General features: G+C 44.0%; 1 protein-coding gene across 1 annotated transcript in view; it reads left to right on the top strand.

The window, feature by feature from the left end:
• The window catches only part of CD101 (CD101 molecule), a 47,645-nt gene extending 31,648 nt beyond the window's left edge, over positions 1-15,997 (top strand). The window contains exons 8-10 of the mRNA XM_052637979.1: positions 2,800-3,210; positions 7,025-7,420; positions 15,759-15,997. Of these exons, the coding sequence (XP_052493939.1) occupies positions 2,800-3,210; positions 7,025-7,420; positions 15,759-15,997 (1,046 nt within the window). The remainder of the gene's footprint in view (positions 1-2,799; positions 3,211-7,024; positions 7,421-15,758) is intronic.
• The last annotated feature ends 11,486 nt before the right edge of the window (positions 15,998-27,483 follow it).

Below are 27,483 nucleotides of genomic sequence, written 5' to 3'. Positions count from 1 at the left end.
CTATATTTCAATTTTTAAAAAATTAACCAGAATAAAAAACATACCCCCACCCCCACACACATACACACACACATGCAAAGTGATCTAGATTAACACAGAGCTAATATGCATGAAATGGCCACACTGGTTTTTAAAAAGTTGGAATAGTTCCACACTAATAATAACTGTGGCCCCTTCCTCATATCCTGTAAGTCTCCACCGCTCAGCAGCTGGACACCACACGGCACAGCAGGGGGCTTCCAGGATCAGCTCCAGTGCTGGGGCATTCCTTCAGATTGGTCCCTGCCTGTGCCTGGCCAGTCATTAAATGTTTAGAATGTCCCTCCTAGTGGTATGGATAATGCAAATTCCATTCAGTACACTTAGCCATTCATTTTGATGTGTTAATGTATAAGAATTAGAGAATAATAGAGCATAGAGATGAAAAGTAAGACACAACTTCCCAAATTCTGTTGTGCCAGTATCTTCTTCCCTGATTTCCATCCTCTTAAGGTGGAGTGTTCAAGAGGCTTTGACATCACTTAGATCTTGGTCCCTGCCTGTGCCGCCGACTGACAGATCAAAAATCTGTCCAAGCCTATTGACTCCATGGGTAAATTGCTGATGTGCAATTGAAAGATGCTGACATGTTCCTAGTGCAGTGTCTGACAAACCAAGCAGATACTCAAACATGGTAACCATCATTCTCTCAGCTCCTGAGCAATAGTTTTGGTTACAGTAGTCATCTCCTTGTTGGTTAACTCATGCCTTAATTTACTTGTCTTTTCTGACGTATTTCAAATTGTTGGTTCAGTCCTTTCTTCTTAAAACTTCTTTTTCCATGGCCTTGTGACACAAGATTTTCTTGGTTTCCTTCCTAACCCTCTCATGGCTCCTTCTCATTCTCTTTTGCAGAGTCCTCCTCTCGCACTGACTCAGCCCTTTGGGCTTCATTCTCAACTTTCTCTCTTCTCATTCTATACAGTCTCCCAAAGTAGGTTTATTCCTACCCAGGGATTTATGCTATGTATTGACAACTCCCAAATTCACTATCTTGAATGACTTCTCTTCTGATCTCTAAACTCATGTAATTGCCTTCAAGACATGTCTACACTCAACATGTCAGAACATAAATACACCATTATCATCCTGCCAAAGCTACTCCTCTGACATCATTCTCTATGTCCCCACCATCCATCAGTGATCCAAGCAAGAAACCTGAGTCATCCACTACTCAACTACATCCAACTCCTGTTCAAACTTGCGTTACATAGCAGGCAAGGTCCTTTGTGATCTGGAATATTTATGCCTTCCCAGCACCATCTCTTTCCACTTTCCATCCTGAATTTGAGCTCCAGCCACACTGAACTAGTTGCAGTTCCTCCAACACGCTATGCTCTCTCTCATGTTTAGTCTTTGTTCAAGTTGCTTCTTTTGCATGGAATTCCTTTACCTCTTCTCCATCAGCTTAATTCCTATTAACCCTTAAGACTTAGCTTAGAGATATCTCCTCCAGGAAGCCTCACTCCCATATTTGGGTTACACAGTCCTGCTATGTGCTCTGATAGTCACTTTTGCAGACTTCTGTCCTGCTTGGGTGACACAATCCTATAATCTCTCAGCCTCTGTCCCAGTACTAGTCTCTCCCTCTAGGCAGAAACTGAGGGGAGGGATCCACAGAGCCTGGAATAGTCTGGCACATAAAATAGTATGCATTAATAAATGTTTGTTGAAGGAGGAGTAAAGAGACCTACTGGCAGCATCAGTAAGCAGGCACAAAAGTATAATCTGTGATGTCAGCAAGAAGACAAGAATAAGATTTAGAAGCCAGGTTTTGCCATTCATCTTCTGACAAAGCAGAAAAGCTCTGGGGTTAAAGGATAGTTGACTCCCTATCCATACAATGTTCCCAGAGTTGAGTAACTGCAAAGAGACATTCAGTTTTAATAGTGAACATACAGCTTCCTGTTGTTTACCCATATCTGCAGACAGGTACAACTAGACTTGGGCAAATTATGGGTCAAGGAGTATTCTGGATAGCAAACACCCAGACAAAACATCCAAGGGCCACTTTCTCTCAATTTAATTTATGAGGTGCTCTAAAAGAGAAGATGCCTGTGCCTAAATATTGAAGAATTTTCTTTTTTAAATTTTATTTTATACTGAAATATTGTTGATTAACAATGTTGTGTTAGTTTCTGGTATACAGCACAGTGATTCAGTTTTATATGTATATGTTCTTTTCCTGTATGAATTTTTATAGGATGTTGAATATAGTTCCTTGGGCTATACAGTAGGTCCTTTTTGGTTATCAAATATTGAAGCATTTTCATGTGGGAGAGATTGGCTTTCTGGCTTGATACTTCCTCCGTGCCCTACCCTCCCCATTCCACTCTTAGGACAGGGTAGAACTAGGACCAGTGGGTGGAAATTATGAAAAAGTAAGATTCACCTTGATATTGGAAAGAATTCTCTAGTGGCAGCATGTCCAAAGATGGAATGGGTGCTTTGTTAGTGAGTTGTTCAGAGGCTGCATGAGCAGTTGGTGGGGCTACTAAAGAGAGAATTCACACATCTGGTAGATCTAGGAGCTATGGCCTTGTTTAGTTGCTAAGTCATGTCTGACTCTTTGCGACCCCATGGACTATAGCTCATCAGGCTCCTCTGTCCATGGGATTTTTCAGGCAAGAATACTGGAGTGGGGTGCCATTTCCTTCTCCAAGGAGCTATGGCCTTAGTTGACCTCTAATGTCCCTTCTACTTTCAAGTTCTATTTTCTAGCAAAGTAACAAAAGTAATTGTACTGTTCTTCTCATTTAGAGAGCAAACTGAAGGTGAATTCAAGCAGTCAAGTCCAAGAGATCTCCATCAACTCCAACACTGACATAGAGTGTAGCATCCTGTCCCAATCCCCTGGAAACCTCCAGTTGGTCGTGACTTGGTACTTCTCCCCCATTTCCACTGATGCACCCTGGCTGAGGATCCTGGAAGTGGACCAAAACCACATAGTAAAATATGGGGATGAATTTCAGACCACACAGAGAAAACAGAAATTCCACGCTGAGAAAGTTTCCCAAGACTTGTTTCAGCTACACATTCTGAATGTGGAAGACAGCGATCAGGGCAAATATCGCTGTGCTGTGGAGGAATGGCTCTGGTCTACAAATGGCACGTGGCACAAGCTTGGAGAACAGACATCAGGTCTCACAGAATTGAAACTCAGGCCCACAGGTAAACCTTGCCAGTATATTCTCTAGCATCTTTCTGTAGAATGACCCCCTTCTCTTGGGCAACAGTTCTATGGGATGATAATATGTGGGTGAAAATATGACCTAGAGTCATAGGAACAGTGGCCACCAGCACAGCGACTGCAGGACGGAATGGCCCATCAGAGGAGTAGGAGTCATTTCTGGTGAGTCAGTCTCAGATTTGGAGAAGTTTAAATGGGAACAAGATCCCTTTGAATGGTTGGCTTCTCAGCCTGGCAGCCTGCTCTATGCAGCTACCCAGGGTATCGTATCTCCAGCTCTTTGTAATAACAAGCTGTGTCATTCCAGTGGGGCTCTACTGTAATTTGGCAGAGAAAGAGTAATACAAAGCATATTTCTCCCACTGTGAACAGAAACTGTACAACTCTATAGGGATGTGTGGAGAGATTGCTTTTCAACCTACGGCTGCCTCAACATAAGGCAAATAAGAGTAGTTAACTGTTGGAATGGCTTACTGAGGGCATCTCCTCCCCTCAGGAGATCTTTAAAAATGAAATAGAAGTTCCATTCATTTGCATTGGTCCAAGAGTGCCGTGGTCTAAACGTGGGCAGGGTTGATTAGATCTGTCAGCATTAGTTAGGTCACCTCCAATGTTGATTAAAATTAAATGAATGTCACATCTAAGGTTCGGGAACTGGCCGAGATCCAAAAGCACAATGCAAATAAGTTAATCTAGTTTGGCACTTAAAATTCTATTTTCAACGTAACATCAAAAAGTAAGATTATAATGAACATTGCTTTGTGTTAGGCAATTAGGGCTCCACAGATAAATAAGGCAGAGTCTTGAGGAGCTCACAGTCAGTTGGGAGCAGTAGGGGCAAAACAGTAGCTGAGTGCGAGGGTCTCTTCCTTCTGCTCTGGCTCCCCTTCTCCATGCCCTTCAGGCCCTTCTTCCTCTCCCTGCTCAAAGTGTGTGTTCCTCAGGGACACATGAACCCATTTTTATTCTGACTCTCTGCTCCCTTCAGAACCTCCTAAACACTGCCTGGGTTCCAACTACCACCTTCAGTGAAACAAGCTCCAAGTGTTTTACGCTTAGCCCCCATCTCCTGAACTCCAGGCCTTGCCACTCAACTGCCTGTTGCACATTTCTGCTCGGCTGCCCCGGAGACCCTCACACTCCACTTGTTCCTAATCATCCTCATGTCCCGTACTATCATGATACTGTCTATCATCTGGGCCATCCCACAGGCTTTCTGTTGTTGCCGCTCAGTCCCACAAGGCTTAGGCCCACTCAGTGCTCCATCTGTGTGGCTGGCATCCCTTTCTTCCAATTGTCCAGGCTGAATCTTGATAATGTGTGCCCACCCCTTTAAAAAGTGCACACCAAGGGACCTGCCTGGTGGTTCAGTGAATAAAACTTTGCCTTCCAACGCAGGGGGTGTGAGTTCCACCCCTGGTCAGGTAACTAAGATCCCATATGCCTGCTGGCCGAAAAACCAAAACATAAAACAGAAGCAATATCATAACAAATTCAATAAAGACTTTAAAAGTGGCCCACATTTAAAAAAAATCGTGAAAAAAAAATGAATTGCACACCATTTCTTAGCTCAAGCCAGTGCTTCCTGTTCAGAAATGAGGGACCAGTGCTGTCCAATCTTTTAGTCTATCGAGAAATGCCTGAGCTCTTTTTTCGGTGGCGTCACCCATTTTGAGACTGTCCATAATGAATTCAAATTCTTTTTAAAATACTGAAGATGTCAAATAAAACATAATCGTGGGCTGGGTGTGGCTGGCTGGGGTTAGCTAGCTGGTTACCCTGGTGTAGGAAGTAAGGTAAGGAGGAGGCCCCAGGGAAAGACACTGAGAAGGACTGGTCAGAGCTGTAGGAGGGGGCGGGGATGTTTTCTCTGAAATCAAAGGAGGAGAGGATTTCGGAAGAAAATTGGTTTTGGTGACAAAAACTGCAGAGAGAACAGAAAATCCTGGAAGGTCTCTTGAGCTGGGAAATTGCGCCTTTACTGGGAGGGAACCTTGGCCAGAGCATAGTGATCGGATTGGAAAGCTGATGGCAATAAGGTAGAGAGTAATTTGAGGAGAGGAAGCAGAGACAGTACCATGTCAACTAATATTTCACACGCTTCTCGACGAAGAGGAGAGAGTAAAGACGTCACTATAAAAGAATCTAGGAGCAGACACAGGTAATCTTTTAAAGATAGACCAATAAATATGTTTGTAGCAGAGGTGAAAATTTAGCACATACTCGTTGGAAAAGGGGGCTTCCTAGGTGGTGCTAGTGGTAAAGAACACATCTGCCAATGCAGGAGACATATGAGATGCAGGTTTGATCCCTGGGTCAGGAAAGTCCTCTGGAGAAGGGAATGGCAACCCACTCTAGTATTCTTGCCTAGAGAATTCATGGACAGAGAAGCCTGGTGGGTTACAGTCCATGGGGTCACAAAAGAGTCAGACATGACTAAAGTGACTTGGCAAGCATATTAGAAAAGACTCTGATGCTGGGAGAGATTGAAGGCAAAAAGAGAAGGGGGCAGCAGAGGATGATATGGTTAGATGGTATCACAGACTCAGCGGACATGAATTTGAGCAAACTCCAAGAGATAGTGGGGGACAGAGGAGATGGACATGCTGCTGCTGCTGCTGCTGCTAAGTCGCTTCAGTCGTGTCCGACTCTGGGCGACCCCATAGATGGCAGTCCACCAGGCTCCCCCGTCCCTGGGATTCCCCAGGCAAGAACACTGGAGTGGGGTGCCGTTTCCTTCTCCAATGCGTGAAAGTGAAGTCACTCAGTCGTGTCCGACCCTCAGCAACCCCATGGACTGCAGCCTACCAGGCTCCTCTGTCCATGGGATTTTCCAGGCAAGAGGACTGGAGTGGGCTGCCATTGCCTTCTCCGGCTATAGTCTATGGGGTCACAAAGAGTTGGGTAAGACTTAGTGACTGAACGACAACAACATAATTTCTTTATTTTGTTTGTGACTCCTCTAGCCTCAGGTCCTCACCTGCTGCTTAACAGGGGAACATTTAAAAAAAGCAAATGTCAAAATCTGTTAAAAACATAATCTAATCTAGTCATGTAAATAGTCTCCTTGAATGGTATTCTTTTTAAAAAAATATTTATTTGGCTGTGGTATCTTAGTTGCCGCACACAAGATCTTTTCGTGTGGCCTCAGTAGTTAGAGCTCCTGGGCTTAGCTGCCCTGTGGTATGTGCGATATTAGTCTTCCCACCAGAGATTGAACCTGTGTCCCCTGCATTGCAGGATGAATTCTCAACCACTGGACCACCAGGGAAGTCCCTTGAGTGATGTTCTAACATATGTATGAAAATGTTCAGTCTCTCACCTAACCTCCTCTCTTCCTGTGTCCATACCTGAGGTTAATATCTAGGTATATGGGAAGAGGGTAATTTGCTAAAAAAAAAAAGGGGGTGGTGGTAGTGGTGGAATACAGGACTTGAGGAGAGGACTGGAAGTTTCAGATGACCTTTCTAAGTAGCCGAAGGGAGGGTTGACCTGGGAGAAGTATTGATAAAAGCAGCAGGGCAGAGCTTCCCGCAAACCTGGGTGGTTTTCAGTGACAGGGCCAGTGGACAAGAGGTGGGCTGAAGAATGAAAGTGGCTGGTTTTATTCACAGCAGAGGATGTTCTGGCAGATATGGAAGAAGAACAGGGGTCAAGGCAAAGTGTTAAAGATGAAGGACCTGATATCTAAAGGTTATCAGACAGCATCACTTCAACGAAAAGTAGTTTTTTCAGAGGAGGTGTCCAATCTGGAGTCTGGCTTCCTCTCAAATTTACTGCCGTTTTGTTTCCTAGAAAGTAAGGTGCGCATCTCCAAAGTGTCCCGGACAGAAAATGCCTCCGAGCACAGTGAGGCGACCATCTGCTGCAGCCTGGAGGGTGCCATCAGCCCTGCCTCCCTGTTCTCTGTGATGTGGTACCGGCAGAGAGAAGATTCTGGAAGTAGGATGTTGGTGCACCTGCAGCATGATGGCTTGCTGGAATATGGTGAAGAGGGGCTCAGGTGGCGCCTGCACTCTTACCGCTCATCCGCTGCCGACTTTGTCCTGGCGCTACAGCGGGTGGAGATGAAGGATGCTGGAAAATACTGGTGCAAGGTGGCGGAGTGGCGGCTCCACAGCAACCCAAGCAAGTGGGTCAGCCAAGCATCAGACGAGTCACAGCCTGTGGTGCTCAGAGTGCTGCGGTCAGGTAACCAGAGGTTCATCTGCCACGGCTCGCAGTCAGGAGAATCTCTGTCTCTGCTCCTATGCCTTCCTGCCCTGCTATGTTTTGCTTCCTCTCAGGCTGAACACAATTTACAGAAAGAAAATGACTTCTCCATTTCTCTCAATAGTAACTCATTCAGACAGACAAGGTTACATGAGGTTTTGGCATGGACGTTTAAATGTCAAGGGCATCTGACCTCCTCCCCCACTTCCCCTCATAAACAAAAAAGCCATCAATATTGTATCCCTTTAAGTAACCAAATAATGTTTGAAGCAGACAGCTTTGTCTCTTAGCTGACACTCCGATCTCAGAATACTGACCGGTGGTGAGAGTGGGGTGAGGAATAGAGACATGCTGACTTTGTCTGTAACCTTGTTCAACCAAAATCAGCTACATCTAAACGCTCCCTGATGCTCCCTGAGGCAAAAACCAACCACACAAACAAAAAGTCTTTCTCAATAAATAAGTGCCAAGCTTCTTACTGATGTGCGCAACAAACTACCAGATCTTTGATCATGATAGTCAGTGGGTGTGTCTCTCCTAATTGCACCTTGAAAGGCATCACAGGAGGAAGTGTGCCCCATAGAACTTGTTTACAGGCTCTAGCAAAAATGCAGGTAGTTGAAGACCACTGGCCACAATGATCATCTCTGTGTGGATGGTCAGTCTCTTCTGCTGAGCACTCAGCTTCAGGAGGCATGCAGAATAAGAGGTTGTGAAGGAGAAGAGGGGTTCCTTCCAGCCAGTGCAGTGCCAAGCATATAACAGGCATTCATTAAGCAAAAAATTCCTCCAGCCAGACCACTAAATCTTCCCAGGTGATCAATGAGGGGGTAGATGTCATAGCCTGCTCATCCTTCGAGCAACTTCTTTCTGGTGGGGTTTAAGGAGAAGGCGAGAGCTGAGCTATAGGTTGTGCTTGCAGTAAGAGAGGATCACTGGAGAGGCAGAGGTGTGGTCTTGGTGCCCCACGCCGGGAAGAGTAAAAAGCATCAATGAAGATGACCTCCTTACAGTGCCAGCTAGCTTTGGAGACAGTCTATAGGTGGGAACAAGGGCTACTGAGAATGAATGGCATTGTCTCAGAGTAGTAATAGTTGCATCCCAGCCCCAGCAAGGCTTCTGGAGTGGAAATCAGAGTTATCTAACCTGTTCCCTGGAGTCCGTTACTCTCTCTCCCTGACTGTTCTTCAGCAGGATCTTCTCCCAAGTTTCCAAGCAGAACTGATTTTCCTATCAGCTTTTCTTCCATTCCAACAATTGTAGGAAGTCCCCACCCTGAGCATATTCTGTACATGTTTTCCCACTGGAATTCCTGGGCTCTGTAGATTCAGCAGTTTGTGTAGTAGAATAAATAGATAATAACTATAAAAAGCATATATTCTATGACTAAAAAGCACATCTCTCCTGAGACAGATGGGATTGTTCACAGCAAGTGTGTGTGTGTGTGTGTGTGTATACTGCTCATCTTTGTGGAATTCTTAGAAAGCAGGTGTAAGGTTTTTTTAAAAAATGAACTCTGAAAAAAAAAAGCATTACAAACCAAATGGTCTTTGTATTCTTCACAAGTGAAGGTGCTTAGAAGCCTGTGCCATAAGAACCTGAGGGTTTTCATTGTAAGTATAGTTCTGTGTTCCCAAGTCAATCTTTATAATACAGCATCTCACTTCCTCTACCTGACTGTTCCTTTCCGGTATTTGGGGAGACAGTGTGGGATAATAAAAATTCCAGCATTTGGAATCAGAGAAGCCTAGGCTCAAATTGTTGCTCTGTCACCTCCCTACTAGCTATGAAGCCGTCCCCTGGTTACTCAGCTTTCTCATAAAATGAGGGTCGTAACACAAATGCATATGAAGCATCTAGCACAGTCCCTGGCATGCTGTAAGTGCTTATCAAATGTTACCTCAGTTTCCCCTTATGCCTCCAGACATGCTAACACACACACACATCTACATTTGTATATATCCATTTATGTGGCAAGATATTTTAATTTGTTCAATAAATAACCATATGAGATTCTGCTGCTGCTGCTAAGTCGCTGCAGTCGTGTCCGACTCTGTGCGACCCCATAGACGGCAGCCCACCAGTCTCCCCCGTCCTTGGGATCCTCCAGGCAAGAACACTGGAGTGAGTTGCCATTTCCTTCTCCAACGCATGCAAGTGAAAAGTGAAAGTGAAGTCGTTCAGTCGTGTCCAACTCTTAGCGACCCCATGGACTGAGATTCTAAGGGCACATAAAACAATGTATTATGGAGTCTGTTCCCACAGAGCTGAGGCTGGTAGGGGAAGGAGAGTCCAAACTGATAGGAGTCATGAATGAAGTTGTCTCAGGATACTAAGCAGGGAGCAGAGGCAGGGCTAGGTGGGGAGGAGATCTGGGAATGTTCCCAGAGCATGGGGCCTGTACAAAGGAAACACATGTTTTGGGAAAAGGAAAGGATATGCAAGATGATCAGAGAAATTGTGGTAGGGTGGCAAGAGAGGAGACTCAGGAGATGGAAAGGGTACTGTTGTCAAATGGGTCCTCTGTACAGAGCCAGGAGAGGTGAGCTTTATCATGGAAGTTACAGAGTGTCATTGAACAAATTCAAGCAGGGTAGTGACATATCAGATTTGCATTTTAGAAAGCTCCCCCCCGGGAGCAGTGTTAAAAGTGAATTGGAAGGGAGGCAGGCACAGAGCTGGAAGAACTATTTGAAATTGACTGTAGGGGCCCAGGAGAGACAAGATGAAGGCCCAAATGAAGTCAGTGCCCTTGAGGGCTGAGAGGACAGCACTCTGCATTCCATATTAGGAGATGGCGTCTTCAGGATTTAGAGACTGATTATCTGTATGTGGCTTCCCCAGTGGCTCAGCAGTAAAGAACCCGCCTGCAAAGCAGGAGATGCAGGAGACGCGGGTTCAATCCTGGGTTGGGAAGATCCCCTGGAGGAGGGCACAGCAACCCTCTCCAGTATTCTTACCTGGAGAATCCTGCAGACAGAGGAGCCTGACAGGCTATAGTGCATGGGGTCATGAAGAGTCGGACATGACTAAAGTGACTGAGATCACATGCCTATGTGTGTCTGTGGAGGGTGAATGAGCAGAAGAAGAGAATCAAGAATAAATACCAGGTTTCTGGTATAGTGGGGACAGTCACTAGATGAGGCAATGTAAGAAAAGGATCTAAAGAAGATTAGTTCAATTTTGAGTAAGTTGGGCTGGAATTGAGTTTGGAGTACCAGTGAGTTATCTAGGGAGATCTATCCAATAAACTATGGAATTTCCAAGTGAGATCTCTGCCAGAGTTATAGATTAGAAATCATCAACTTACAGCCTATAATGATGCCCAAGGATGGACCCCTGAGATGCCACTATTTCTCAGAGGATTGCAGAAGAGAAGCCTGTGAAGAATGGAAGGAGTAGCCAGAGATAGGAGAACTGGGGTTTGGTGGTATCACAGACACCAAAAGTGGCAAAGGTATTAAGAAGAAAGGGAGAGCCAACAGATTCAGCTAGTGCAAAGAGATCAATTAAGAGAAAAATAGGAAAATATCCTTTGGGTTTGACAACATAGGACAATCACAGAAAAGTAGTAAAATGAGACTGCAGGGAAAAAGTGGACACATCAAATCCAGCTCATGCTTTTAAGAGCTTGTGTGTGTGTGTGTGTGTGTGTGTGTGTGTGTGTGTGTGTGTGTGTTTGTGTGGCTGCACTGGGTCTTCATTGAGGTTTATGGGCTTTCTCCAGTTGTGGTGCAAGGACTTCTTGTTGCAGTGAGTGGACTTAGTTGCGCTACAGCATATGGGATCTTAGTTCCCCAACCAGGGATCAAACTCATGTCCCCTGCATTGAAAGATGGGTTCTTAACCATGAAACCACCAAGAAAGTCCTTCAAGAGCTTTGATGTAAAGGGAGAGAAGACAAGAACAAAAGGCAAGAGGTTCACTGAAGCTTTGCTTTGTTCTGTTTTGGTTTGAAGTTAGTAGGGACTTGAGCACGTTTATATTCTAGAGAGAACAGAGCCATTGGAGAATCAGAAGAGGAAGCTTAGAAGAGAGTGGATAAGATTGACAGTCCAACATCTGGAGTGAATTTATACCACCTCCTGATTGGAATTCTCCTTCATGTTATCTGTCCCTGGTCAACACTTACTAATCCTTCACCAACCAGCTTAACTGCTACGTTCTCAGTGACTTACTTTTGTCTCTTAGTCATCACACTTGTTTAACATCCATCATCAGGGCCAGACAATACCTTCTGGGAAGGCAAAGACTGAGTGTCTTGTTCTCAGCCCTAGCACAGTGCCTGGCACACACAAGATGCTCAATACACTTACTGAATCAGTATAGCTGCCCTCCTGGTCAGGACCAGCTCTGTGTATTAATAAAGTTCAGGTCAAATACAATAGGCTACCAGTTCTCACTTCTCAAATGGTTTTCTACCATCTCTGTTTGTCATTACTGGGTTGGGTTAGTTTGGGGCTACTTAATAAAACTATGAAGCCTGTGACTCCTGTGAAGACAGGAAATGGAGAAGTGTTTCCCTGGTGGATCTCACCTTGCATTTTCCTCTCCAGCTTTCTTTCTTAGCTATGACTAAACCAACGCAGGGGCTAACAACTACCTGAGTCGTTTTGTATCTCATTCTAGAGAATTCTCTGATTAATTAATAGGCAAGGTTATAAGGCTTTCTGGGTGCTGGATTATTTGTGGTAGTATGGTGTTTGTTACTATTTCCCAGCTTTTGGGTGGTAAGGATATGTTTAGAAAGCAGGTCCTCATAGGAGTCTTGAGCCCCTATCACACTGATGTCTCTGCAGAGGACATGCCATTTATCAATGCTACCCCGGTGCTTTCAACAAGGACTGGCACATAGCTCTCAGTTCAACAAATGCCTGATGAAAGAATGGGCAAGTGAGTCTTAATGGAGTTAAAACCAATGCTGTCAGGGGCTCATTTATTCTGGGATGTACTTATATCACATTACCTAACCTTGCCTTCAGTTCTTGGCAGGAGCCACCTCTCCCACATGGCCACACCTGGCATGTCAGTTGCCCAGGGGTGGGTTGGGGTTGTGGGGGAGTTGATAGTCCCCTCATTATCCTCAGCCTTTCTTCTCCAAAGTCTGTATGCATGTGTGCATGCTAAGTTGCTTCAGTTGTATCCAACTCTTTGTGATGCTATGGACTGTAGCCTGCCAGGCTCCTCTGTCCTTGGGATTCTCCAAACAATAATACTAGAGTGGGTTGTTATACCCTCCTCCAGGGGATCTTCCCAACCTAGGGATAGAACCTGCGTCTCTTATGTCTCCTGCATTGGCTGGCTAGTTCTTTACCACTAGCTCACCTGGGAAGCCCAAAGTCAGTATATCTGGGGTAGTATCAGACAAGAACACTCCTCATGATATGCTTGGCTGCAAGGTAGAAACAAGTTACAAACTAAACCTTGTGATAAAGCATTCTCATTACACTTTTGGCTCTGCCTTACAGGCCTTGTGCTTGGAGCACAGGGCATTTACTCGGATTGCTTCAAAATGCCAAACCTTAATGGTTTTGCATGTCACTAATGCTCATCCAGATATGGGTGAGAGGCAGATGGTGGGAACAGTGACTGTGGGACCCAGAGCAAGTGCTGCCCTCCCAGGAGAGGTCATTTAGAAGCACTGGAGCTGACAGCTTCTAGCTGTGGGCCAATTCAGCACTGTGAGGGGTCTGTTTTGTCATCCTTGGATGACAGGTTGCTCGAAGTCAAGCAGCCTCCTCCCCATTTATATAGTCAGGCCCTCTGGCAGTCCCTTCATGCTGAAGGTTAGAGTCTCAGTGGCAGAAAAATCCAAGAGCCAAGTTTCTTTCCACCTTCTCTGTGCCGGCCCTGTTTCCCATCAGCATGTCTCCATCCTAGCAACAGTGACACATGGGTGCCGTGGGACTCTTACCTCCCAATTCTCTGCTTCCCATGATTGGAAAAGGAAGCCAGAGTCTCACAGGTAATCATTTGACTCTCAACTGAATGTCTCCCTGCCCTGGGGATAGAGAGATCAGAGATTTAAGGGAGAGGCTTGGGCTGTGGAAGGACAGAGCCAGGCCTGCAGCCCTCTTTTCTGCCTAGTCTCCTGGGGCAAACTTGCTTGTGATTTTCCTAACTTTGTTCGTAGCTTTCTAGCTGATATTTATTCTTTGTTGATTCAACAAATGTGCCAAGCACTGTTTAATGCTTTACTAAGCATTATCTCATTATAACTCTGGAAATTATTATCCTCATTTGATTGACAAGGAAACTAATGATTACAAAGAGAGGATAAGTAACGTGTTCAAAGTCAATAATGGTAAGTTGTAGAGCCATGATTTGAACCCAGCTATCTTTGAGACAAAGTAGATACTGTGAAGTAGCAAGGCCAGAACTCGTGCTTGTTGGTCTCTATAGCACCATTCTTTTTTAACATTGCATTCTGTACCTTTTTCTTAACTATATGCTTTCAAATGTATTCAGATAAGACCTAGAAGAATTATTATAGGAGGGCCTTGGAGAGAAGAGTCAGGAAGAATGTGAAAAGGAGTGAGAAAGAATTCAAAATCTAGCTTTATCATTGCCCACCCTTTTAAAACCAAAAGTTAGATTTAGGGTGGAGAATATAAATGAGGCCAGAGAAAAGCCAGGGAATAAACCCTTGTAGCTGCTTGCCAGCCCTGTTTAAAGCTGCCAGCCTTATGTTCAGAGATGATCTGTACTCTGCGGAACATCATGGCAGTGACCCCTGAGTTCCTGTGTGTGCAGATCACTCATGCAATTGTCTCATTCTTTAATCTCCACTGATGACCTGTGAACAAAGTGCTACACGGGAGGAAAAGATGCGTAAGACATGGGCCTTCTCCTCCGGAAGTTTACAAATACAGGAGCTGTACCCACGTTTAGATTCTTGCTTGACTTCCCACAAAGAGACGTTTTTCAAGGTACAAAATGTATTAGCAATGCCAAAAATGGAATTCTTGCAGCATGAGGTTGGTCACAAGGACATCTCAACCTGTTGTCTTCATCTCTAAGCATCTGTAATCCCATGAATCCTATAGTTTTACCTCTGAAGAAGAAAGTGCTTAGGTCATTGCAATTTTCCAATAAAAGCACAGCTACCATTAATATCAGATTTTTCAGAACAGCCCTGATTTTGAATATCCTGTTGTAAATAAACGTAGTTGGAAAACTGCATTTAATAGTTGGTGTCTTTTTAAGCGTGTGTCTTTCTGCACTGAGAGACTAAATCCCTGTCCGCTCGCCTTTACTTTCCTGGTAGCAGGGCCAGGAACCCCTCGGGGCTGCTGGTGTGTGCTCTGCGAGTCTATGTGCTGATAGCACTTCCCCGCGGGCTGCAGCTACCAGATGCTTCAGCATGCCTTTATATAGTAGCCTTTGCCCATGAGGTTGCAGGCCAGCCAGTTTAATTCAGATCAGTAAGCATTATCAAGGCACATGTGCTAGGCACTGCAGGGGCTATAGAAACAAAGGACACTGTGAGACCTACTGGAGTAACTGTGATGACAAAGATGGTTAAAAGGGAATGAAAGAAGTCTAAACAAAGGTATGTGTGAGCAGAGGATAGAGAGAAGAGGAAAACTGTGCCTGAGGCAAGGTAGGAAGGCCAATGTGATGGAGAGTGAGGCCGGCAGGACCCAGAGGCTATAGGATGTGACAGATGAGGATATGATAGGGGAGCAGAGAGCTCACCAGGTGGAGGCAACAGTAAGAGGAAGAGGTGAAGGGGCTGAATGGGGTTGAGGCAGGGCTGCCAGGGGATGAGAGGCCAATTTGGAGATTCAGGAAGGGATGGTGTTTCTTATTTGTTGGTACTCTTGTTATATAAGGACAGTGTAGAATGTGTGTGTGTGTGTCTGTCTGTGTGTGTGTGTGCGCACGCGCCTGTGCGTGTGTTTCAGAAGCACCAGTGGGAATAACTCAGTTAAAAATTCAGGATCGGCAACAGAGTTGGGAACGAGGGTTGAATTATAGATATCTTTTCTGAGGAAAGAAGATTAAAGGAGAGGTTTTCTTTTTTGTTTTGTTTTCATTTCTGGCTGTTAGTTTTAAGTAGGTCACCAGAACCTCTGGTGGTTGGAAATTGCTGGGTGAGGGGGAGTCAGGCTGGAAGAAGCCGCCCTAGAGCCTTCTTCTCCCAACTCCCTTTCCTTGGCTCCTCGAGTGTGATTTAAGGGGCCCCCTGCTATCTGGCCCTGTTATTTGTACATATAGTTTCCTGTAACAATAAATCCCAGAAGTGTTTATAATTGATGAGTACAAATAAGCTGGAGACTAATGATTCTCTTTACTTTCTTCCTGTTTGGTGCAGAGTCCACGTTTCCTTCCAGGATCTGTTCGTCAGCACCTTTAGTCTATTTCCTATTCATCTGCCCCTTCGTCATACTCCTCTTTCTGCTCATATCCCTCCTTTGTCTGTACTGGAAGGCCAAGAAGTTGTCAACTCTGAGTCTAAGCGTGCAGAAAGAACAGAGCCTCTGGGTGAACTTGAAAGGGGCTGGAGGCTGGACCACAAGCAGGATGGGAGACAACGATGATGAAGACAGTTGAATCCTGAGAGGTGCCCACAAAGAGGAAAGACTTTGGAACTGGACTGCCCAAGATAGGCGCGGCCCCTGGTTCTGTCCTTCTCTGAGTCTGTGGCCTGGGGTAAACTACCCAGGACTCAGAGGAAACATGTATTGAGCTTGTTTGTGGTTCCAGAAACAGTTAAGAGTTTCTTTGTATTTCATCTAATCACCCCCTTGCATTTCCCCAGGAGCTGCTGCTGCTGCTGCTGCTAAGTCGCTTCAGTCGTGTCGAAGTCTGTGCGACGCCATAGATGGTAGCCTACCAGGCTCCCCTGTTCCTGGGATTCTCCAGGCAAGAACACTGGAGTGGGTTGCCATTTCCTTCTCCAATGCATGAAAGTGAAAAGTCAAAGTGAAGTCGCTCAGTTGTGTCCGACTCTTTGCGACCTCATGGACTGCAGCCTACCAGGCTCCTCCGTCCATGGGATTTTTCAGGCAAGAGTACTGGAGTGGGGTGCCATTGCCTTCTCCGCCCCCAGGAGCTAGGTCTTATATTTGCCACACCTCCCAAGGCTTGGGCTCCTCATCCGGAAGACCTGTAAGGAGAAGAGTACCTCCCTCACTCAGCTGCTGGGGATGAAGTGAGATCCTATGGCAGATTCCAGGGCCATGCTTCTTCCACCTTGCTCTCTTAGGTCACTGATTCTCTGGAGAATACTCAGCGGTCCAGCCACCCTGGCTCTAGGTGATCTTTGCCTCCAAATCAGAGGCATAGGAGAGGACCTGAAGCCAGCAAGGCAAGAGAAGTTGGGAATGTGCCCTTCATTCGCATCAAATGTGCCTCCTAACCAGACGGTGACAACCTTGAAGACAGAAATCCCATCTCTCCTCCACCCCATCGCCATCCCTTCTCTAAAAGCTAGCTACTCACAAGCAAGCTCGGCATAGTAGGTGCTTAATCAAGATGGGTTCCTTAATGGAATGATAAAGTATTTTGTAGCCTTTCTTTCTTCTTTTTTCTCCATAAGACTTAGTAAGTCATTGGTAAAAAAAAAATTTTTTTTTAATTTTTGCAGCAGTGCTCCAGTCAGCTCCCCAAGGCCTCAAGTCTCCCTTTCCTCCCATACCCAAAGGTCCATCTGGCTCCTGGCTCTTCTTAGCCAAAGGCCTTATCTTCCTTGACCTGACAGCACTGAGTGGCAGGAAAAGGGGCTGTGGTAGGTATGAGAGGGCACAGGGTTAGCAGTGCTTCTCGCCTGTCCTGCTCTGGCAGCGACTAGGAGCTCTGGGGAAGTAGTGGGTCAAACTGGCTCCTCTGCGTCCACTATTCTCAGCCAGGAAAAGTCAGGGGCTGGGGGATGGGGACTGTCATGGCTGATGACTTTCAACCACCATCCCCTAAGAGATATCAACTGTCCCCACTGAGCCTGAGGTCCCTTCACCTTTGTTTCAAAAGCTGCTCAGGCCCTGTTGTAGCCAGAATTGGAAATCAATCAGGGCCACCTAACAGACTTGAGAAAACACGTCTATTTATTATCTATGTGACCAACAGGGTTGCTCTAACACTCGTTAATTTGGATTTCCAAGGAGAGCAATTTATATTTAATTATTTTATCAGGCACACACGTCTTCTCCAAACATAATTAGTTCCTTTGCAAGGGGATTATGGGTGACTATGAGAACTCCCACTGCAGACCTATGGGTTTTTTGAATTCATCTTCCTTTGTAGCCCTATTTGAAATATTCCAAATGTTTTCTTAAACAGGTCAGTGCATTTATTTCTTCTCTCTCGGGTGAAGGGAACAATATTTTCCAAAAACAAAGCTAATGTTAAGATACCTTAGAAAGTGTGATGCCTTCCGTACCCCCACCATTTTTTTTCCGGAAACCTTTTTTTTAATTGGATATTGAAGGGAAAGAGTGGAATGGAGCTCCATCAGAGAATCAGAGTAGATTCTAGTGCTGCCCCCGCCCGGGTACCCTTTCCCCCAAACACTGTTCTCCCACATTACCTGGATACTGCCTTTCAGCTCTCAGCTCAAACAGCAGTTCTTCGCATTTGAATTCAGCACGGAGATTGCACACAACAGACACTCAAATATCTAACTGCTCCACCTGGAACAGATTTATTGTCCAGTGAGCACTTCCTGGGTGTGAAGGTTGCTATTGTGAGTTGGGCAGACATAGCCCCACCCCCCTGGGATGATCACCTTGTTTTGTTCTGGATGCTCTGCTTTCCTTAATGGAGGCTGGAGCACGTTAGATTTTCTAAGAAGTCACATCATGCTGTTTGGCCCACAGTAGTTTTCTGGCAGCTAAAACCTGTGTGTCTTCTTTTTACCTTTCCGAACTTTTTTAGAATAAAATTTGTTTTTATCCAATTCAGTAGGCATTTTATATGGAATCTCTCTGATTATGGGCTTGTTCTTTTTAGTTTTTTAGACTTCACAGAGATCTTTACTTTTACTCAGTGACTTCAACTTTTTTATGTCACCACTTTTGCTTCTTGTGTCAGTAAATCCTCCTGGGCAACAGGACAAACCTCTGCCTCAGGAGTTGGCTACCTGTAGCCTGCTGGCCAAAAACAGACCCACCACCTGTTTTTTAAAATTCTATTTGTTGGAATACAGACACTCTCATTTGTCTACATATTATCTATGGCTGCTGATATGATATAATGGCTGAATAAAGTAGTTGCCACAGTAACCTAAAATGTTTACTATCTGACCCTTCATGGAAAAAACTGGCCAGTCCCTGCTCTCTTTCAGTAGCTTATGTTCTATCTTAGCCATGTATTATGTTCCTAGGAAGCTTGATTTGAGCAGTTCTATCTGTCTCTGTTATACAGCTGATGACTTTAATAAATAATTTTAGGCTCTCTCGATTGGTGTCTAGTCCAAGTAGTTCTGAAGCATGAATCCTTTCCTGCACATTCCCACTGAAGATGAGAAACACATCACCCTGAGGTATTCTACACCATCCTAAGTTGCAGGATGAGATGACATCCTGCATGAATACATTCCTTTAAGGCATGAATACCTTTTGGTATTTTCAGCCTCTTGAGACATGTATGGAAATGTCATCACAACAAAGATTTGGAGTGATGGAAACAACTGATTCATGGCAGAAGGGGGACGCCATTGGTAGAAAGTCATGTGCCATGATAATTTCTCACAACTGCACAGGAGCTGCTCATCATCTTAGAGGTCCACAGCATCCCCATGCGAAATGAACTGTTATTCTTCTCCTGCCAGTAAGAAATTAAAGCTCAGAGAGGTTGGGTTTATCCAGGATCACCCAGTCATATGTAGAAGAGAAAGGGCTCAATATTAGGCCTGCTGACAGTAAGTCTAGACTCTTTCCACAATCAATACTATGCTCAAATCCACTAATATCAGAAAAATCTAGTGATAATTAATTCCACCTCATATGGTTGTTATGAGGTGATCAAATCAGATACTTACATGAAGATAAGTTTTAAACCATTTCAAGTCATAAATGAACATCTGCATAACCCAAGTTTTTCCAGGCCTTCCTTGTCTGTGCACATAAATGAAATTGAATCAACACTAATAATCCAAATTCTACAGGCTTTTGCCCCAGGTTTACACAGAGTCGTGTGTGTGTGTGTGTGTGTGTGTGTGTGTGTTAGTCACTCAGTCGTGTCTGACTCTTTGTGACCCCATGAACCACAGCCGACCAGGCTTCTCTGTCCATGGAATTCTCCAGGCATGAATACTGGAGTGGATTGCCATTTCCTTCTCCAGAGGATCTTCCTTACCCAGGGATTGAACTCTGGTCTCCTGCATCGCAGGCAGATTCTTTACCATTTGAGCTATAGGGAAGTCCTTACACAGAGACTTGGCCATCTATGAAGCATTCTTAAAGCAGTTGTGAGGCTTCCATCAGATTCTGGGAATTCAGATGAACTCACAGACAAGTCCCTTCCCACAGGACTTCCCACTGCTCTGATCAGATCTATGGGCTCCCCCTGCAATGCTGGAGCCCATGAGATGCCAAAGCTGGACTCTAAGATTGGGAGAGTACCCAACCTCATTCTGTCTTTGCATGACACTCTGTTTGGATTGCAGACAGATCCAAGGTTGCTTCTGCCCCCATATCTCTAAAGATTCTCTTGTGAACACTGCTCCCTTAGCATTCACTCATCGTCTCCTTTTTCTCTATAGGGCCTAAACGCTGGCCAATCTGGAACCAATATGGGAAACAAACCTCGCAATGTGCTCTTCACTCCCCATTCTCAGCTCCCAGGAAGCCCTGGAACGTCTTCATCACAGGCCCCCTTTCTCCTGCAGGTGTGTCATGCAGATTGTGCTCGTGGGAGGCTCCCCACTCATCAGACAGGTCTGGAGAAATTGGTATTCCTGGTAGGCTCAGTTCAGACTTCTATCATGCTAGCTTTCAATTTTTACCTCCCCCTCAGTGCAGTGAAGTGCTGTGGGCAATGAGAAATCAGAAACAATTTCACAAAAGAGGTGTCATTTAAACTTTCCAAATGTCAGGAAATATTTTGATAGAAGTTGGAGTAAACAGTAGTCTGAGGGCAGAGATAGTTCCATGTAGAGCACAATGTGTAGAATATCTTTGGTTTGATTTTAAGGGTCAGATTTATGAAGGGGAGAAATGAGAGATAAACATGGAAATGTAACAAACTCTAACTAAGGGTGGGGAGGGGCAGGAAAGGAGATTGTGTACATGGGTAAGAACTTGGACCTTTAACTGGAAGTTTGGGATTGACACACACACACTCTACTATATATAAAAGGTAACTAATAAGAAGTACTTCTGTGGTGGCTCAGTGGTAAAGAATCCACCTGACAATGCAGGAGACTTTGGTTTGATCCCTGGATGGGGGAAGATCCCCTGGAGAAGGAAATGGCAACTCACTTCAGTATTCTTGCCTGGGAAATCCCATGGACAGAGGAGGTTGGTGGGCTACACAGTCCATGAAATTGCAGAAAAGTGAGACACAATTTAGCAACTAAATAACAACAACAATTAATAAGGACCTTCTAAAAGGTATGACCAACCTAAATACCATATTGAAAAGCGGAGACATTACTTTGCCGACTAAGGTCCATCTAGTCAAGGCTATGGTTTTTCCAGTGGTCATGTATGGATGTGAGAGTTGGACTGGGAAGAAAACTGAGCACCGAAGAATGGATGCTTTTGAACTGTGGTATTGGAGACGACTCTTGAGAGTCCCTTGGACTGCAAGGAGATCCAACCAGTCCATTCTGAAGGAGATCAGCCCTGGGATTTCTTTGGAAGGAATGATGCTAAAGCTGAAACTCCAGTACTTTGGCCACCTCATGCAAAGAGTTGACTCATTGGAAAAGATTCTGATGCTGGGAGGGATTGGAGGCAGGAGGAGAAGGGGACGACAGAGGATGAGATGGCTGGATGGCATCACGGACTTGATGGACGTGAGTCTGAGTGAACTCCGGGAGTTGGTGATGGACAGGGAGGCCTTGCGTGCTGCGATTCATGGGGTCGCAAAGAGTCGGACACGACTGAGCGACTGAACTGAACTGAACTGAACTGATATGGCACAAGGGACTTCCCAGGTGGCGCTAGCAGTAAAGAACCTGCCTGTCAATGCAGGAGACATAGGGCATGAGGGTTCAATCCCCGGGTTAGGAAGATCCCCTGGAGGAGGGCATGGCAACCCACTCTAGTATTCTTCCCTGGAGAATCCCATGGACAGAGGAGCCTGGTGGGCTACAGTTCATAGGGTCACAAAGGAGTCGGACAGAACTGAAGCGACTTAGCACACACGCACACGTAGGACAAGAAACTCTACTCAGTACTCTGTAATGGCTTATATGGGATTACTCTGTAATGGCTTATTTCAGATTATTTAATCTTAAAAAGAGTGGATATATGTATATGTATAACTGATTCATTTTGCTGTACACCTGAAATTAACACAAATTGTAAACCAACTATACTCCAATAACTTTTCTTTAAAAAGAACTTGGACCTTATTTGGTGGACAAGGTGGGTCATTTGAGTGTTATTTAGTAGGGAAAGAACAGTGGTCCTTTAGGAGGATTGAAAAAGCAACAGCTTAATGGAGACGCAGACATAAAGAACAGATTTGTGGACCAGAAGGCGGCAGGAGGGTGGGGGAAGGAGAGGATAGGATGAACCGAGAGGGTGGCATGGAAACATATACACTACCATATGTAAAATAGATAGCCAGTATGGATGACTGGCTGTATGATTCAGGGAACTCAAATTGGTACTCTGTGACTACCTAAAGGGTGAGATTGGCTGAGAGGTGGGAGGGAGGTTCAAGAGGGAGGGGACGTATGTATACCTATGGCTGATTCATGCTGATGTATGGCAGAAACCAACACAATATTGTAAGAAATTATCCTTCAATTAAAAATAAATAAACTTAAAAAAAAGCAGCAGCTTGGGTGATGGAGAGGGTTTGGGGTGAGTGCTGTGGTTTTACCACGGTAAAGCAAGGTAGTCATCCTCAGCAAACTATCTCTGCTTTCCCAAGTTATATAATGAAGATAATACCAATTTTGTGAAGGTTTTGAGCACTGAACAAAATTATCAGAAACTTTCAAGTATTCTATCAAGCTCACAGAGGTAGCTAATATGTGTGCTTAGTCACTCAGTCTTGTCCAGCTCTTTGCAACTTCATGGTCTTTAGCCCAGCAGGCTCCTCTGTCCATGGGATTTCTCTAGGCAAGAATACTGGAGTGGGTTGCCACTTCCTCCTCCAGGGGATCTTCCTGACCCAGGGATTGAACACATGGCTCCAACATTGGCAAGCAGATTTTTTTTTTTTCTTACCACTGAGCCACCTGGGAAGCGTTTAGTAAATATTTGTTAACCAAACTTCCTACTGATAAGTGTAGGGACAAGAGAGAGTTACATTGTTCATTATGTTAACTGGTGTTCTATTTACTTTATCTTTTGATACTCGATTTTACATTTAATTTACTTGTTAGAAATTTGGAGTTCCTACCATGTCATGTTTGAATCCAAGTCTCCTTCTGCACCTCATTCTGCAGCTCTGACTGCCAGATAGAGATGTTTTGACTAGAAGCATATTTATCACATTAAACCACTTACTAAGATGGAGGACCACATTGGAAAAGGAATTATTAATAAGTTCATAAGTTATAAATAACCCTCAAATGAAAACCCAAATTCATTACATCAAGATGGCTAAAACTGTAAAGACTGACAATATCAAATGCTCATAAGACAGGGGCTTCCCTGCTGGCCCAGTGCTTGACTCCATGCTTCCAATGCAGGGGGTAAAGGTTCTATCCCTGGTCAGGGAACAAGGGATCCCACATGCCACACAGTGTGGTCAAAAAATAAAATTGAAAAAAAGGAAATGCTCATGTAAGAATTTGGAGGAATTGGAATTCAATACATTGCTGAGGAGAGTATAAGTCTGTACAACTAGTTTGTAAAATTATTTGGTAGTTTCTAATAAAAGTAAACATACAATGACCCTGCTGCTGCTGCTAAGTTGCTTCAGTCATGTCCAACTCTGTGCGACCCCATAGACAGCAGCCCACCAGGCTCCCCCGTCCCTGGGATTCTCCAGGCAAGAACACTGGAGTGGGTTGCCATTGCCTTCTCCCTATGACCTAGTAATTCCATTGCTTGCATTTACCCAAGAGAAATGAATGCCTACATGCACCAAAAGATGTACACAAGTATATTTATAGCTTTATTCATCATTGCTAAAAACTGGAAACAAACTCATTGTCCATCATTAGGTGAGTGGATTAATTACAGTTTATATAAACCACAGAATACTGCACAGTGGAAAAAATGAACAAACTACTGATGTACATGACAATATGGATGAATCTCACAGCACTGTTGAATGAAGGAATCCAGACCCAGCAAGGTACATAGTCTAAGAATGAGCAAAACGAATCTACGGTGACAGAAGTCAGAATAATGATTTTCCCTAGCAAGGGGAGCCTTGACTACAAATAGCATGAAGGAAACTTCTGAAGCAACTGAATTGCTTTTTATTATCTTTATCTGAGTAGTGGTTCCATGATTGTATGGAGATGTAAAAATTTACTTAAGAATGAGTCCTCTTAAGATTGAGTACTTTATTGTATGTAAATAACTGAACTTAATACTAATAATACTAATACATAACTTAACAGATAGCTTATATGTAAATAACCTAGACCTGAGTTTAAAAAAGAAAATCTTTCTCTTTAAAAAAAATTTAAGAATCAACTAGATGACCAACATATAGAGAGGTATTTAAAATATGAGAGAAACGAGACACACATTTTACAAACACTTTTTGATGTCTAACATAAGCCAAGACATACACTAGGAGCTGCTGCTGCTGCTGCTAAGTCGCTTCAGTTGTGTCCAGCTCTGTGAGACCCCATAGATGGCAGCCCACCAGGCTCCCATGCAGAAATAACTGACATCATCCATTTCCTCAAAGAGGAAAGAAGAAAGGGGTTCATGAGTGATGATGACTGGATCTTTATGATCAACCTGCAAAAAATGGAGATTAAACCACAAACCAGGAAAAAGCAGTTAAACATTATGCTTAAGGTCACCAGGCATTAAGGGGCAGAGCACAAGCTTGGCCTCCAAAAACGATGCTCCATCACAGCATGCCTGCTCTAGCTGTGGAGATTCCACTGTCTGATCACCAGCGAAGATCTATATTTACAAGGTAGTGAGAGGATGGTTGGGACAGAAAACAATGCCATGTGCTTTTTCGCCACTTGCTCTCTGAGGCCAGTTAGCTCTACAAAAGGGAGATCACTTTGGCCTGGAGGAGCAGAGGATCCCATTGCCCTCTTTGCCCTGGTTCCCACAGATCTCCATTCAGCTCAGTGCATGCTGATTAAATGGCTACTCTGCACCGCCTGATGATGCTGTTCAAATAGACACACGAGAGCATGTTTTGTTACAGTCTCCCATGACTAAAGGCAGATGTTATGAGTTCTTAAGTCTGTCTTAAGGGAAACTTTGTATTGTTTAATGGTCTGTCCAACAACAGCTATTTGTACCACACTGCTAGCAGTAGGAAATTGTTTGAAGATTCTTCTGTTCTCAGTATCCAAGATAGAATCAGCCCAATAAAAGGATCCAAGTGTTAGGGTGTGCTTTGTTTCCCATGTGTGGGCCAAATATCTTCTAGCCTTAAAATTGGCAAATTAGGATGCTTGTGTAAAAAGCATCACTATGGAAGCAAAAAATTGAGCAGTGTTACAGGAGTCTGAAGTGCCTGTGGACTGGCCTTTAGCATCCATACTGAATGAGGGTTACTGGCTCTGTCTAATGTCAGCTCCTAACACACACATCTAAACTCTTCATTTGAAACAAGTGAATTTTTTAAAATTTTATTTTTATTTTAAAATTTATATTGAAGTATAATTGATTTACAATGTTGTATTAATTTCTGCTATACAGGAAATTGATTCTGTTAAACATATATATATATATTTTTTCATTTTCTTTTCCATTATGGTTTATCACAGGATAGTGAATATAGTTTCTCATGCTATACAGTAGGACCTTGTGTTTATTCATTCTCTATATAGTAGTTTAATCCCAAACTCCCAATCCATCCGTCTTCTACTCGACCTGCCCTCGACAACCTCAAGTGTGTTCTCTATGTCTGTGAGTTTGTTAAACCTTTTTCTTGATTGATGGAGAGTATTCAGTATGGTATGAAGCATGAATCATTCAAATGAAGTAAACCAGGAGACTTCCTATCTGGCAACAGAAGGCTAAATGGCAAGGTGATATTTAGTAACCCTTCTATACAAAAGAAATAGATAAATCCTCCTGAGAAGTAAGCTGCAGTGAAAGAAAATCCAGGCTGCTAACAACTCCCTCTTAGGGTCTTCTACTTTGACTTTTGGGTCTTTTTAGATGGTATGCCCAATGAATACATCTGGTAACTTAATAGTCAGGAATGTGAGATCTGGATTTAGATGTCTAAATTCAAATCCTGATGACATCACTCACTGGATGTGTAATTTTTGGTGGTTAATCTCTTTCCCTCACTTCCCTCATCCATAAACATGGAGAGAATATCCCTTACTTCACAGCATTTATCATAAGGATTAAATGAATACTCGTAAATGTTAGATATCATCCTTATCATCATCAAGAAATTGGCCATTTTAATCCTTTTCCTGAAAGGAAACCAGTTACTTACATTTTAAGTCCTAATTTTTTAACATAACAGCAGAGAGACAGGGTATGGAAATGAAACGAAATCATGGGTTTTGCTACAAAATGGGATCATTTTTTGGGGCCTACAGTCCAAGAGGTTAATTTAGGGATAGATAGGTATAAAGTTTCAGGAAACAGTCAGGATATCAAGGTAACAGGGACAGGAGAACATTTAGATAAAACTGTCTGAGTGCTTTACAGTTAAATGAGAAGCCAATATAGTTTAATCCAGGAGTTCCAAGGGAAGACATACAAATATACAGGAATTAATGGGAAATGAAGTCACCAGGGACTCCTATCCTGAGGTATTTTATACCTGTATTAATTAGCTAATTCAATCTACATGTAGATTTCACTGCAAATGGCACATTTGGAAAACAAATGTTATGGCAGGTAGCAAATAATTAGCTTGGGAATTTGTATTAGTCTGCTCTGGCTGCCGTAACAAATACCATAAACTAGGTGGCTTAAACAATGGAAATTTATTCCCTCACAGTTCTGGAGGCTGGGAAGTCCCAGATCAAGGTGCCAGGTCGCTAGCAAGGGTCCTCTTCCTGCCAACTTATCACTGTGTCCTCACAGGACTAAGAGAAAGAGATGGACAGACAGAGGCTCTCTGGTATCTCTTCTTATAAGGACACTAATGTGATCACGAGGGCTCCATCCTCATGATCTCATCTAAACCTAATTATCTCCCAGTGGCCCCACTTCCAAATACCCTCACACTGAGATGCAGAGCTTCATCATAAGAATTCGAGGGAACACAGTTAAGCCCACAGCAGATCTGACAGTGCAACGTGATGACCTGAACTGCGGTTTGCCCTGCACCTGAGCTCTTCATGCCTGTTTACATGTGGCAGATGGAGAAAGTTATTTGAGTGCTACATGTTTGGTATTTTCTATTGCACATGCACACACATGGGTAGGGTGTACAACTTAGAAGCAAAGCCATTCAAACCTGCAGCATTTTCCCACTTCCCACTTAGCCATGCTTCAGCTCTTCCATCACAAATAGGTGATGATTGAAGTGGCAGGTATGATGTCATCATGAAAAAAGTTGCAGGCTGAAAAGTGACTGCTTATTGCAGAGCTCTGGGTGAGAATATACAGAACCTGGAAGATTATCCTCCACAGCCAATCATTAATGTCGGGTTTGTCTCTTCTGGACCAAGGGGTTGGAGGAGGTGTAGTGGGGGAAAAATGAGGAAAAAAGAGGAATAGGAGAGAAGAAATGGGCAATTAGCATATAGAGCAAGAAAGCAGAAATTAAAGCCACAAAGTACAGAAAGAAGACCCTCA

Source organism: Budorcas taxicolor, chromosome 3 (assembly GCF_023091745.1).
Source record: "Budorcas taxicolor isolate Tak-1 chromosome 3, Takin1.1, whole genome shotgun sequence".
Lineage (NCBI taxonomy): Eukaryota > Metazoa > Chordata > Mammalia > Artiodactyla > Bovidae > Budorcas > Budorcas taxicolor.
The sequence above is the reverse complement of the archived record's forward strand: the minus strand, read 5'-3'. Positions and strand labels throughout refer to the sequence as shown.